General features: G+C 57.0%; 1 protein-coding gene across 1 annotated transcript in view; it reads right to left on the reverse strand.

The window, feature by feature from the left end:
- SPTBN5 (spectrin beta, non-erythrocytic 5) overlaps positions 1–13,913 on the reverse strand; it is a 44,744-nt gene that overhangs the window by 26,217 nt on the left and 4,614 nt on the right. The window contains exons 5-23 of the mRNA XM_053595541.1: positions 13,017–13,174; positions 12,272–12,500; positions 10,797–11,428; positions 9,173–9,311; positions 8,843–9,075; positions 8,158–8,311; positions 7,843–8,043; positions 7,541–7,747; positions 6,596–6,772; positions 5,127–5,279; positions 4,687–4,817; positions 4,274–4,513; positions 3,641–3,928; positions 2,785–3,025; positions 2,482–2,621; positions 2,272–2,371; positions 1,490–1,660; positions 849–1,013; positions 232–446 (exon numbers count right to left, since the gene is read on the reverse strand). Coding sequence (XP_053451516.1) covers positions 232–446; positions 849–1,013; positions 1,490–1,660; positions 2,272–2,371; positions 2,482–2,621; positions 2,785–3,025; positions 3,641–3,928; positions 4,274–4,513; positions 4,687–4,817; positions 5,127–5,279; positions 6,596–6,772; positions 7,541–7,747; positions 7,843–8,043; positions 8,158–8,311; positions 8,843–9,075; positions 9,173–9,311; positions 10,797–11,428; positions 12,272–12,500; positions 13,017–13,174 — 3,974 coding nt within the window. The remainder of the gene's footprint in view (positions 1–231; positions 447–848; positions 1,014–1,489; positions 1,661–2,271; positions 2,372–2,481; positions 2,622–2,784; positions 3,026–3,640; positions 3,929–4,273; positions 4,514–4,686; positions 4,818–5,126; positions 5,280–6,595; positions 6,773–7,540; positions 7,748–7,842; positions 8,044–8,157; positions 8,312–8,842; positions 9,076–9,172; positions 9,312–10,796; positions 11,429–12,271; positions 12,501–13,016; positions 13,175–13,913) is intronic.

Below are 13,913 nucleotides of genomic sequence, written 5' to 3' on the forward strand. Positions count from 1 at the left end.
CCAGGATGCAAGGAAAGCCTCCCTCACGGCCTACGTGGCCTGCCTGACTTCAGATTGTGGGGTGTCCTGCTTTGGATGCTTAATGGGGTCTCTGGCCCCGCTATCCCACAATGACTCTACCCCCAGGTCCTGTAGGTACCACCCTGCTGGCCCGTTAAGTCCACACAGGAGGAGCAGCACACAGTGGGGTGAAGTTGGGACAAAAAGGTAAGTGTGTGGGCAGGGCCCCACCTCCGGAGGTACTTCTGGGTTTCCTCCAGGATGGCCTGGGAAGTGACCACACCTCGGGCCTGGGAGACGAGGGTAGCCAGCTGGGCAGCCAGTGCCTGGCTCCTGCTTTCCAGTTGGCGGTGCTGTGTCTGCAGCCTCTGGCTCGAGCGCAGGTCCTGCCCTGTGTCTGTGCTCTGCAGGGCGCCCTCGAGCTGCTCCATCTTCTCCTTTGCATCCTGGGGAAGGTTGCGGGGGGTAGCTTTAGACTGTCCACATATGCATAGCAGGTGGTCCTTCTGGTAGAACCAGATTCACACGGGACCTACTGGAGACCTCTGTTTCCACCAATCAACCCCCAACCACTGGTGCCCAAACCTCCAGTCCCCTCATGCTTCTTCCTCAGTGTGCCAACCACACACTGTGCACACAGGAGACAGTCCTGTGTGGGCCTCCTGATAGGTGAAGCCATACTCAATTTGGCTTAGGACAGAGGCCTCCAGAGCCTACAGATCTCCATGGGGTTGCTCCAGAGCTAGCAGAACACCCACAGACTCCTCCTGGTCCCTTTCCACCTCGTCTACTTCCAGCCCAGCCCATCCTCAATCTCCCCCTTGCTCCTCAGCCCTCCCTCCAGAGACCTGCAGCTGCCTCAGGAGCTGCTCATGCTGTCCGGCCTGCTGGAGCTTGTCTCCACACTCTGCCATCCTGCAGGTCAGCTCTTTCCACTTGCTGCTCAGGCCCCAAAGCTGGGGCTGTATGTCCTCCCAGCCACGGGGCCTCCTGCTTAGCAGCTCTCTGCCAGCCTGGAGTGGAGACAAAGGCCCAAAGGGAGTTTTGCTGAGCTGTGGATGCCGTGAGTGGCTACTGAAGGCTGGGCCCAGGTGGCAGAGGTGGGCAGCAGGCAGGGGTCGCTGACCACAAGCTGCATTCCGCAGGCTTCCTGGACTTAAGCAGTTTATGCGGCTCCAAAACTGTGGGCAGAGGTAGGAGGGCTTTCCCCTAAGCCCTGCAAATAGAGGAGAGCGGGCCTGCATGTGGTGGGAAGAGCTGTGTTGTGGGGGAGGTGGCAGGCTCTGGGACTCACCCTGGAGAGCTGCAGGGGAAAATGTCAAGGCAAAGGGGACTCCAGCACAGGAGAGGAGGCAGCAGGGGATCCTAGGCCCAGGGTAAGTGAGGCTGAACCTTCCTTTAGCAAACTTGGACCATGAAAATGAGTGGTAGGGTGTGGGTTGGGAATTTGAAGCCGAGGAGCCTCTGCACTCTCTGTCCTGTGTCCCACCTGCTGCAGGCGCTCCATATGTCCACGGCTGGCCATCAGCTCGCTCTCAGCTACTCTGTGCCGCCTGAGTTTCTGCAGAGTGCTGCCAGCCATGTGAGAGGGCTCATCCACTGCCATCAGCCCCTTCCCCTCCAGCCACAGCATCAGCTCTGCCACATCCCGTTTCCATTCCTGCCCAAGAACCAGGAGAGAGGGGTCTCAGTCCAGGGGCAAGGGATACGTAAGGAGAAGGATCTACCTACCTCTCAGGGATACCCATGGGGAAAGCAGGACCTGAGCCAATTGTGGGGTGCAAGAGAGGTGCAGCTTGAGGTTACATGGGGTAAAGGGGGACAGGTACTGCGCCTGAAGAGGAGGAATGCCTGTGGGTCATCCAGATCACATATGGCCACATCTTTCCAAATAGGCTGAAGCTCTGGGAGGCCTGGGGCCTGCCCAGCTCTGAGCCACTATAGGAGGTGAACCAAGACAGGACAGAGGCAAGGTCTGCAGCTGGGGCCCATGCCCCATACAAGATCCTGAGGTGCAGCCTGATATACCTGAGGAGGAGGGTAGTGGGATGAGGGAGCATGTGGGGGTTCATCAAGAGGCCTGCACCTTAGGCCCAACCCTGCTCTGAGTGTGGCATGGACACAGTCTGTTCCCTCATCAGGAAATACCTGCCCCATGATGACAGCCTCACAGAACGCCCTGCAAACTGACATGGGGGTTTCACAGTCATTGTTGCAGGATGGCCTCTTAGGTACCCCTCTTAGAGGGGCCTCATGTACCTGGCCCCTCACCTGGAGCTGGAGGGACTCCAGCAGCTGCTGCCCCCTCTGCCCACTCTTCTCCTGCAGCCTGGTCCACTGCGCCTGGGCACCCTGCAGCTGTTCTCTGATCCTGGAGGGCAGGCAGAGTGGAGATGGGCTCGCCCCAGTTCAAAGTGTACCCCCCTGCCACGCAACCCCCGAGCTCAGGGTGGCAGGTGCTACAGATGGGACCAGACTCACTTGTGTGCAGCAGGGTGTTGGCTCTGAAGCAGCTTCTCGCCATGTGCCCACAGACTGTCTGCTCGAGGGCCCAGGGTATCCAGGAGCTGTCCAAACTCCCGGTGCTGCTGCAACAGGCTCTGGGCCTTCTGCACATCCTCCTGGGAGAGTGGAGACCTGAGGTCACACCTGGGTGGATAATGTCAGCACCACCTCGCCCACTGCCCTGGGGCCTCCCACTCAGCCTGGCCTCTGGACCCAAGGGGATGTGCTCCCTCCAGGAATGGGAGAGCAACTGATAGCTCCACATCCCTGGCTTCATACCCCGAGGTTGTCCAGGCACAGGAAGACCTCGTGGTTGGCACAGGTGGCAGTGAAAGCATCTACTTCTCGGCCAAACCTCAGCAGCTCCAGCCCCTCCTGTAGCCACTGCTGCCTCTGCTCCCAAGCGGCTTGCAGCTCCCGGCCTTGCTGGCCCAGGAGCCTCTGAGCACTGGCCACCTCTAGGGCGTTTGAGGAGTCCATAGATGCCATGGGCTGGCTCTGAGCCTCCAGCTGATGCATTCTGAGCAGGACGACAGGCAAGGGTCAAACCCCATCTGGCCCTCCTCACTGGCCTTCTTCCCCTCCCCCTGGCAGGGCTCACTCCTCTCTGACTCTTCTCTGACTTGACAGAAACCAGCAGGCGGGCTGAGGCCGGTTAGCCCAGTTAGTTCACTCGCCCCATGGGACGGCTGTGTCCTGGCCCTCAGATGAGACAGTGTATGTAACAGGCCCAGCTTTGGACTCACTGTGCTTCAGACTCAAGAGTTCCAATGTTCCCTGCTGTGCCACTGGACTACCCAAAAGTGTGGGCTGCTAGTGGCCAATGCCCAGTCAAGTGCGTGTGCTGAGGCAGCACAGCTCTCAAAAAAATATCGCTCAGGGCCATTGCAAGCGCACATAAGCCACTGAACAATTAGAAGAGGTGTCCCTTTCGGTGGGGCACAGCCTGCATAGCTTGGGTGACTACACTGCTCTCTGCCACGCACTTTCCAGGCCCCATCCACTCAGGTCTTGCCCAGCCCATAGCACACTGACTGTCCACTGTCCTTCTGTCTGACCTGCCCTCCATCCTGCCCTCCGAGCTGCCCTCTATCCTGCCCTCTGTCCTACCCTCTGACCTTCCCTCTGTCCTGACCTTTCCTGCTGCAGATGGATGTCCTCCAGCAGGTCTTGGTGCGCCCCCAGCAGCCTCTGGGCCAAGGCCACATCCACCAGCTCTTCCTTGCTGTACAGCTGAGCCTGGACACCCTTTGCCCACAGCAGCAGCTGCTGGCTCTCTTGTAGAAAGCGTTGCTGGGCGCGAGCCTCAGCCTGGACCCGGGCCTGTTGGGCCGCTCGCCCCTGTACTTGCTCCAGCAGCCCCTGCAGTGTCTCCACTTGTTTCTGCAGTGGCTGGCTCTCTGAGGGGCCTGAGTCCTTGACCCTGGGAGACAAGGCCCATGGTACAACCAGTGCCCTTCCCTGGGCCCAGTGCCCCAGGCACATGTCCTCTGCCCAGGCCTATGTTCCCCAGGAAAAACGGTGGTGACCCTGAGTATCACCCTCCTTTGACCTAGGGCCAGTGAGAACACGCGGTTCTTCCTTTCCCCCGGGGTGTCTTCTCGTGCTGATTGCTCCCCCACCTTTGCCTGAGCCCTTCTGACAGCACACCCTGCCCATCCTCTCCCCATTCCAATTTCCTTCCCCTTCCTCATTCCATCTCCCTGCTTGCGCCTCTGTATCTCCTCACTGCCTCCCAGTGCACCGTCACTGTCAAACCCATCCCTACTTTACGGCCATGCTTTGGAGGTAGTGGACCCTCCTCTCCAGTGCTAGGATCTTCTGCTGGGCCAGTTGCAGGCTGCGGTGGGTGTCCTCCGTGCTTCCTGACTCCAGGGAGTCCAGCTGGAGCATCATACCCTGCAGCTGGTCCCGTGTGGGCCCACACTCCTGCAGACAACTGCGTGCTTCTATGCTGTGCGCCAGCTGCACGGCCTTCTCCTTCTTTAGGGCCTTCAGCTGCCCCCACCTGGGCAGAGGGCACAGGGGTGTCTCCATCACAGGGATGTCTCCCCATCCGCCCTGAGGCTTTGGCTGCCCCCAGAAGTTTCCAGGCTGGCTGTCCCCTGCCCCTCTCCTCCTCATGTGTGACGTCCAGCCCTTCCACCTGCCCCACTGCCTTGCACTGCTCCTTACTCTCACCTCCTGTGCAGTTCTTCCTGTTGCTGTCGGATTTTTGTGGAGTCTCCAGGAAATCTCTGCTTCAGTTGCTCAGCAGAGCTGCTGACCTCAGCCCAGTGGCCCTTTCCCATGGCCAGGGCCCTGAGGAAGTTCTGGGGAAAAGGAGGATCCAGGCCTTTGAGGGGGCTTTTTCTGCTTTCCATGCTCTTCTCATGACTATGAAGGACGTCAGATGTGCTCTCTGCTACAGGGATGTCCATTCTGCTTGCCTTAGGAAGGACAGCCATCTGTGGCCTCAAAGGGCCAGGAGGGCCTCAAGATTCAGGCCAGCTCCCTGCTTCCTCCTCCTGACAGGGCCATTTTTAAGATGGAGAACTGAGGCATAGCAGTGAAGGACAGGGAGGAAGGAGTCAGTTAAGGAGGGGCCACTTAAGATGTCTCTCAGCTCCCAGGGACTGTACCTTGTATTTGAACTGCGTGACTTCTAGGTTGTCAGCCTGGGGCTGTAATGTTTGGAATAGCACTATCTGCTCCTCCAGCCATGACTGTAGCTCCACACAGGAGCTATAGAAGCCAAACAAGGCCACCTTCTCCTCCAGTCGGGCCCTGTGGAGCTGGGAGAGACAGCCCGGGGCTGGGTGAGGGTCAGGGCCTCAGGGCAGGCCTAAGAGTCCTGCCCGCAGCAGTCCACATGTGACGAGCCTGATTCTGGGCCAGAGGGCATCTCTGCTCCAATGTTGGGCCTTACGGCCACGCTGAGTCTTCTTAGTACCCAGTAGAGGGAGCTGGTGAGAGCTCAGGCTCAGGTTAAAGCCACTGGCAGAGTTCATCTTCATCTGGTCTTGCTCTGCTCCAACCCCTCCATGTCAAGCCTGCTGGTAGGTACAATCCGCTCTTCTCTCATGAGCCTTGGCTCTGCCGGGTGGACACCACCTGCCTCTCCAGCTCTCCTCTGGCCACTAGCTCCTTACCCTCTGTGCTCCAGGCACTCGGGCCTTTGCTCCCTCCACTGGGCTGCCTTCCTGTCTTTGCACAGGACCTGGCCAGCAGCACCCCTGGCTGTTCTGCTTTCTGCTTCTTATTGGACAACTCTAAGCTTAAATGTCCTTTCTCCTGAGGTGCCTTCCCTAACCCCCAGCCTGACCTGGGCTCCATTCTGATGTGCCCCCATCACAGCCACATCCATCTAATGACTTCTCAAATATCTCCTAGGCCATGATGAAAGCTCCTTGAGGGTAGGGAGCATGTCAGTCACTGCTCTGTCTCTGGGGTCATGGCATAAGGTCCGGCACAGTGTACATGCTTGAAAAATATTTCCTTTTTTCTTTTTCTTTTTTTTTTTTTGAGACAGAGTCTCACTCTGTCACCCTGGGTAGAGTGCTGTGGTGTCATAGCTCATAGCAACCTCAAACTCTTGGGCTCAAGTGGTCCTCTTGCCTCAGTCTCCTGAGTAGCTGGGACTACAGGTGCCCACCACAATACCTGGCTAGTAGAGATGGCTCTCACTTTGCTCAGGCTGGTCTCAAACTCCTGAGCTCGAGCAATACACCTGCCTTGGCCTCCCATAGTGCTAGGATTACAGGTGCGAGCCACTGTGCTCAGCCTGAAAAACATTTCTTTTCTTTTCTTTTTTTTTTGAGACAGAGCCTCAAGCTGTCACCCTGGGTAGAGTGCCATGGCATCATAGCTCACAGCAACCTCTGACTCCTAGGCTCAAGCGATTCTCCTACCTACACCTCCCAAGTAGCCGGGACCACAGGCGCCTGCCACAACAACCAGCAATTTTTTTTTTTTTTTTGCAACCTTCATTGTTGTTTGGTGGGCCCGGGCTGGGTTCAAAACCGCCAGCTCAGGTGTATGTGGCTGGCGCCTTAGCCACTTGAGCCACAGGCGCAGAGCCGAAAAACATTTCTTGAACAAGGACTAGTACCTCTGCCAGGGACCGCAGGCCTTCGTAGTCCTGGCTCAAGCACTCCTGTGTTTGGAGTATGGTGTTGGAGTCAAGGTCAGGGTCAGGCTCCCCTGGGAGGGCCATCTTCCAGGAAGCCTCATTCCAGGACCCTGGGTTCCTGAGGCTTTCTCTTGGAGGGCTTAAGGGAGACATCACCTGTGTGGACAGAGGGAAGTGTATCTAGAGCAGACTCTTGTCAAGCACCCGAAGCCTTGCCAGGCTGCTTCCTGAGATCTGCATCCCAGAGGGTCCACAGGACATGGCTGGGCAGAGACAGGGTCCAGGACACAGACCTTCCTTAGGGATGAGAGTAGAGGAACCAATGTGAGCACAGGGGCTGAGGGCTTTAATTTTCACTTCTTGAGCTACATACACAGCTTCTTAAAGGGGGCTCTGAGCCCTCCCTGGGGCTGGAGCAAATTGCCCACCACCCATGTGTTTTTAAGAATTGGGGGCTCAATGAAGTGAGGAAGGGGCTTTAGAAAGCAGTTTGCTGCGGTGATCAGGCTGTCCCAAACCAACAAGAGCTAAGTCAAGAGAGAATCAAACGAGGCTTAGGAGTTGCTTGGCAGTGAAAAGTAAAGGGGTCGTTCATTCCTGGAGGAACCTGCTTAATGCTCTGAAATTGTGTAGGACAGAGTGGGCCAAGTCGAGCTCTACTTGAATGACCTTGTTTTGTGCAGGCAGACAGAATCCCACTACTTCTGGGCTGAATCAGCAGGGAGATACCACTTAGGACAGGGGGCACCCAAACCCAGGAGAAGGCCAGGATACCAAGGGCAGGGCCCACAAAGACCCTCCAGTTTTCACCCTCTGTGTGATCCGGCGGCGGTGGCGCATGGGAGACAAGGAACCACGTAAAGACCACACTTGGTCTCATATTTGGTTTGGGGGTCTGGGTCCTTTCCAGGTTCCTGTCCGCACCGTGAGCGACGCCCGGGCCGCGGCCACCCGCGCCTGCTCGTCCAATCGCCGCAGTTCGGTGGCGAAGGCCCGCACCGCGCGCTCCAGCCGCACGTGACGCAGCCGCCGCGCCTCGGCTGCTGCCAGGTCTTCCCCGCAGGAAGAGCTTTCCATCGAGTACCGCTGCTCTTGCAGCCACAATGTCGCTTCTGCAGCGTCGGCCAAGTACTGTGGACGTTGCGGGAGGGAGTGGGGGCTGAGGGTCTGCCGGTGTCTGCACGCGCCACCCCCGCCCGCGCGCCCGGCCCGCTGCGCCCCGCTACCTGCCGGACCAGCAGGGCTGTCTGCAGCTGCGCGCCCCGCCCCGCCGCCCGGGCCCGGAGCAGCTGCCATTCGCCCTGCACCGCCTCGGCGCGTTCGCGGAGATCCGGCTGCGTCCGGGACCCGCGAGGGCGGAGGTCGCGCCCCCTCCGCACGAGTTCCGCGCACACGGCTTGGTGGCGATGGAGCTCAGCTTCCAGGGCCTAGAAGGGGGCACAACACGGGGCTCAGTGAAGGGAAGAAACCAGAGGGGCCCGGAGGCCGAGAGGGACGGGCGAGGTGGTTGGCGACCAGCAGGGCTCAAGGGGAGCGGACACCTTGTGTTTCTGCAGGGCATTTGCCATCTGGGTGAGATCCTGGCCCGGGACCGCATTCTCCACCTGCCGCGTGCGCTCCTTCAGCCAGGCTTCCTCCTCCTCACAGCTGTGCAGGAACTCCGCCCGCTGCAGCGTATGCTCCAGCAGGACCCGCCTGAGGGCCAGCGAGAGACACCGAGGGGTTGGGGAGTCACAGGATATTGGGAGAGGGTTCCCCACCAGGGCCAGACATTCCCCTTAGGATTTTTCTTTTCCCTGGATGCCTCAGTAGGTGAGACAAAGTTGGGGGTAAGGATTCTGTGGAGAAAGCTGCCGGGCCTGCAGTATTTTCGTATTTTCTCCTGGGCAAGAGATAATTTGAGTTATAGAAAAGTTCTGGAGGGGGCGGCGCCTGTGGCTCAGTTGAGTAGGGCACCTGCCCTATATAGCGAGGGTGGCAGATTTGAACCCGGTCCCGGCCAAACTGCAACAACAAAAAAAGTAGCTGGGCGTTGTGGTGGGCAGGAGTAGTCCCAGCTACTCAGGAGGCTAAGGCAAGAGAATCACTTAAGCCCAAGAGTTGGAGGTTGCTGTGAGCTGTGTGAGGCCACGGCACTCTACCCAGGGCAATAAAGTGAAACTCTGTCTCTACAAACAAACAAAAAAAAGTTCTGGAGAAGATGGAGGAGCTGGGGTGGGCTCTTACCGGGCTCGGACAAGAGTCACCAGGCTCTGGTGCAGCTGGGCCAGAACCCTGGCCTTGGCTTGCAGCACCTCCACACTGGTGCCCAGGGAGAAGTCCAGCTCTACCGTCTGCTGGACAAGATGGCTCACATGGGCCCCATGGGCTGAGACTTGAGCCTCTAGCAGTTCATGCCTCTGCAATAGCTCCACTGTCTCCGCCAGCTGCTGCCCACAAGAAGTGGAGCTGGCCAGCACCTGGCCAGAGGGACAAGTGGTCATTGCAGTCCCAGGGTGCTGGGGAAAGTCCCCCATCCTGCTGTGTTCCCTGAGTGTCTGCTGGTCCAGTACCCACCTGTAGCTCCTTGAGCTGGTCGGAGGCAGCCTCCACCTCCTGCAGTAGGCTCAGCACAGCTTGCATACCTGCCACCTGCTTCCTCTGTCCCTGTAGGCGCTGAAGGAGCCTCTGCCAGCGCAAGGTGATCTCTTCCTGCCTGGAGGACATGAGAATAAGGGAAGTCTCCACTCCACTGGACTGGGGACCCTGGGAGCATCCCGGCACGGGGTGGTTGGATCAGTATGTCCTGTTCTTGGACACGGGCAGAGAAGCCAGAAGGTGGGCTTTCAGGGGCCTGCTACCTGTAAGTCTCCAACTCCATTGATGAAAACCCCATCCTTTCAGGTGCCCAGACAAAGATCTTGATAACTCCCTTTCTCACACACCATCTGATCTGTCTGCAAATCCTATTTGGTCCTATCTTCAAAATCTATCTAGAATCCTTGTGGATAGATTCACTATTCACTTCCAGTGCCTGTGACTCTAGGAATAGCTTCATAACGAGTCTTTCTGCTTCTGACCTTGTCCCCTTCATCTGATGCCAACATAACATCCTAGCAATCATCATAAAACAAAAGTCAGATTCTGTCACTCCTCTGCTTAACCCTCCAATGATTTCACGTCTTTCTCAGAGTAAAAAAACAAGTCTTTACTGTACCCTGCAAAGCCCAGTGTGAACCTCTGCCTCCACTCCGCATTCCTGTACCTCCCTGTCCCAGTTCCTGCTACTTGTTCACTTTGTCCAACACTGTTACCTACTGTTTTTCAAAATAGCATGCACACACCTTGGGGCACTGCACTTGCCGTTCCCTCTGTCTAGAATACTCTGTCTTCCATGTCTGCATGACCAGCCCCCTTCTTTCCTCTGGTCTTTATTTAAAAGTCAACATCCCAGTGACTCTCCTCTGACCACTCAATCCACACACGCCCCCACCTTGGCGCTCATATTTCCCTATCTTGCTTTATTATTTAACATCACTATCTCTTATATATTTTTCTTTCTTTGTTTTCTTTAATAGTGTGGAAGCTTCATGAGGGGAGGGATTTTTGTTTGTCCTCCACTAAATGTGGTATATGTCCAACACCTCGAATAGGGCATGGGACGTAGTAGATACTATAAATGTTTGTGTAGTCTCAGCACCTATAGCTCAAGCGGCTAGGGTGCCAGCCACATACACCAGAGCTGGTGTGTTCGAATCCAGCCCAGGCCTGCCAAACAACAATGACAACTACAACCAAAAAATAGCCAGGTGTTGTGGAGAGCTTAAGAGAATCGCTTAAGCCCAAGAGTTTGAGGTTGCTGTGAGCTGTGACGCCACAGTACTCTACCCAGGGTGACAGCTTGAGACTCTTTCTCAAAAAAAAAAATTAATTAATTAAAAAAAAAATATATATATATAAATGTTTAGTGAATGAATCAGTCAGCGGCTACTTAGAAAGGACAGTGCTTTATCAAAAGGGATGAATTAATTACTGAGGATGTAATTTCAAATATTATTGGGAGATGGATTTTTGTAGAGGGAGCCCTAAACCCATAAATCAGCCCTCTTGTCTGTGGCCAGGAGTGGGCACATGTAGGGATGGGGGTGTGGTAGGAAGGCCTAAGATTGTTGTGAGGATGGTTCACATGTTCCAGGCTCACCTGCAGGCCACCTCTGCCCAGCTGTGGTACTGTTCCTGCTGGAGGATGTCTGCCATCTCAGCCAGGGCCTGGAAGCGCCCCTCCTGGGGCAGGATGCCAGCCTCCAGCATGCCCAGCCTCTGGATGGCCACCTCCATCATGGCTGGGCTGGCTGGCAGGGCTCTGGACTGCTCCAGCACCTGCTCTGTGTCCTTTAGGAAGCTCTCCCGGAGGGCTGCCTTGCACTGGAAGCGCCGAGCCAGGGTTTCCAGCCTCTCCAGCTGTAATAGCCTCTGCTGCAGGGCCTGGCTCCATGTGGCCTCTGCCCGCTCCAGCTCTGCCCAGCGCTGGGACAGCTCCCCTGTGCCTAGGCCCTCGCGAGGCAGGAAGGGCCTGCGGTTCTGAGCTCGGAGTGCTGTCTGCAGCTGGAAGAGCAGAGCCTCTGTGGCCCCTTGCTGTTGTAGCCGAGGTGGCTTCTCCTGGGTGCGGAAGGAGGCAAAGGCTGCCAGTAGCTGGCGCGCTGCCGGCAGTGAGTCTGGGAGAGCCTGTGCTTCCAGCTGCACCTGCTTCTCTGCAATCCAGTGTAGCAGGTCAGTCACCAGCTGCTCATGTTGGGTCTGCAGTGCCTCTGTCTCCTGGAGCTGAAGCAGGATCTGGTGGAGGGCATGGGAAGGGGTCAGGGTGGCATCTCGGGGCAGGTCCTGCGGTGGAAGCATGCCCCTTCTGGATGCTGAGTGACAACCAAGGTTGCCGGGTGAGCTGCAGCTCTTGGCCTCAGCTGCAGAGGCACTGAGTGGTCCCTTCTCCACGATTTGGGGGTGATCACACCTGTCCTGCCTGACTTCTCTTATTTTACCCTGTTTGAACTCACCTCTGGGGGCTGAGGGCCTTCATGCTGCTATTCTTTTCCTGGGATTTTTTTCCCCCTTCTTTGAAGCTCCCCATTCTGCTAAATCAGCTCAGAGCCCCTGGCCCGTGTCATCCCCCACCCCTGTGCCACCTGAGACACCAACCCTGAGAACAGCCTGCCCCGGTCTCAGCCTCTGCCATCGTGTCCAGAGGGTAAGAAAGCCCCCCCCAAACATGGATCAACGCAGCGTTCACCCTGCACAGGCTCTTCTGTGTCTGTCCTTGCAGACTCCCAGGTCCCTAAGCTCTTTAATCTCATTAGGTGCTTAACAGCCTGAGAGAAGGGGATGGGCAGGGACAGGAAGGGACATTCCTCTCTTGGCTTCCCTTATACACCAGAAACTCTGCTGGGCACTTCGCTATTGTTCCCTTGGACACTCGGCAGCCTTCCATTTTCCAGGCATTATCATCCCCATGTTACAAAGGGAACACAGCGAATTTGGTTGACTTGGTCAAGGCTGCACAGCTAGTAAGTGGCAGGAGCAGGCGTCAAACCCAGGCTTGTCTGACGGTGAGGCCGAGGCTCACCTCTGCTCTGCTCAGTGCCATGGCCCACTGTGGCCAGGTGGCGTCCCTTCTTCACCCACCTTAGTGAGTCTCCTCTGGATAGTCTGGCCCTGGTGCAGGCGGGAGAAGCAGTGGTAGTAGAGGGACACATAGGTCATGATGGAGCGCTCGTCTGCCTGTGGGGCTGCCACATCCTCAGGGTCCAGCAGCTGGGCAATGCCCAGCTCCTGCTCAGCCATGTGGAAAGCAAAGGCGAGGTTGTGCAGTGGCCGGTCTGGACGCAGGGAGCTGTAGTCCAACAGGTCTGGCCTGCCCAGAGAGCAGGAAGGGCTCTTCACCAACAGGGATTCATGGCTTTGGTTCAAGTAATTTTAGAAACACACTGGTGCCTCTATTGGTCAGTCACACTTTCCTGTAAATTGGGTTTCCCCTGACATAACATTATCTAAGACCCTGGCTGAGGGAATAGGACTCTGATGGAGAAAGGAGGGTTAATTTGGCATAGGGGCCGGCCTGGTGGGTAGGGGGAGAAGTTCCAAAGAGCAATTACTTGCCAGAGTGAAGACTGTGCGTAGAATTGAGGGGCACGGAAAGCAGTGAAGGCAGCGATCAAAGGCACTTGGCCAATCCCATGGCTTTTCTTAGGGAAGGGGGAGGCTGACCTGGGTCAGGGACTCAGCCACCAGCCCTCTCTACTGTGCCCTTTCTCCATCAGGGCTTGGGGGCAGGGGTTTGTGAGAGACTGGGCAGGTTGAGGACCCAGCCCCTGGAGCTCAGTGGGATCAGTGGGCGAAGCTTCCCGTGAGGGCGGGGGCTAGGTCACACCTGTGGGCGTGGATGAGGGCATTAAAGCCTAGCCCATTGCTCCAGCTGTGGGAGAAGTTGACGATGTTCACGTTGCTATAGCGGGCTGTCTTCCGCTGGCACCAGACCAGCAGAGCTTCCTTGGCCGATAGCAGGGCTGCACTGGCCCCAAACTCCTCCTGGTGGGACAGGGCACAGGGTCACCATGTGGGGACATGGTGGGGAGCAGCAGAGCCAAAGGCTGCAGAGAGGCAGACCTGCCTGGACTCTTCTGTCTTCAGAGCATCTGATTTTACCCAACTTCGTCTGTGGTGGGCAAGGATTGGTAGTGAGAGAGCACAACTGTCCTTGCAAAGAAGTGGGACAGCCGAAAGCTGTGACTACCAAGGAGCTGGCTTGAATCACAGCCAGTGACCACACAGCAGCAGCTCCCATTTTTGAGCCCTTCTGATGGCCCAGGCACTGTTCTCCCTTGGCCTTGCAGGATTGAGGTTGGGCCTCATTAGACAGGTTCCTATCACTGCAGCCTTCCTGAGAGCCAGGCCCTGGGCCCATGTGCCAGGGCCCTCTGACCCCCACAGCCCTATTACGCAGGCACTGTTAGTATTTATGCCTTATGGATGGTAGATGAAGCGCAGTAAAAGAGGTGAGGAAGATGCCCAGGGTCCCCTAGCTGGTTCGGGAGGCTGGCCTAGACCCAGGAATGTCCAAGGTGCCACCTCCTGCAATATTTAGTGCTGCTGGGGCACTTCAGGCTGGGCAGTGACTCAGCTGCAGTGGTTTCCTTTACCTGTCTCCCTGCACATCCCCCCTATTGAAGGTGTTCGTATTCCACCACTCCTGGCTTCTGCCTGCCCCATCCCATCTCTCTTCCACTCTGGGCTTCTTTCCCTCCCTTCCTCCCTTCACAGACTGTGC

The sequence above is a fragment of the Nycticebus coucang genome, chromosome 6, assembly GCF_027406575.1.
Source record: "Nycticebus coucang isolate mNycCou1 chromosome 6, mNycCou1.pri, whole genome shotgun sequence".
In the NCBI taxonomy this organism is placed as follows: domain Eukaryota; kingdom Metazoa; phylum Chordata; class Mammalia; order Primates; family Lorisidae; genus Nycticebus; species Nycticebus coucang.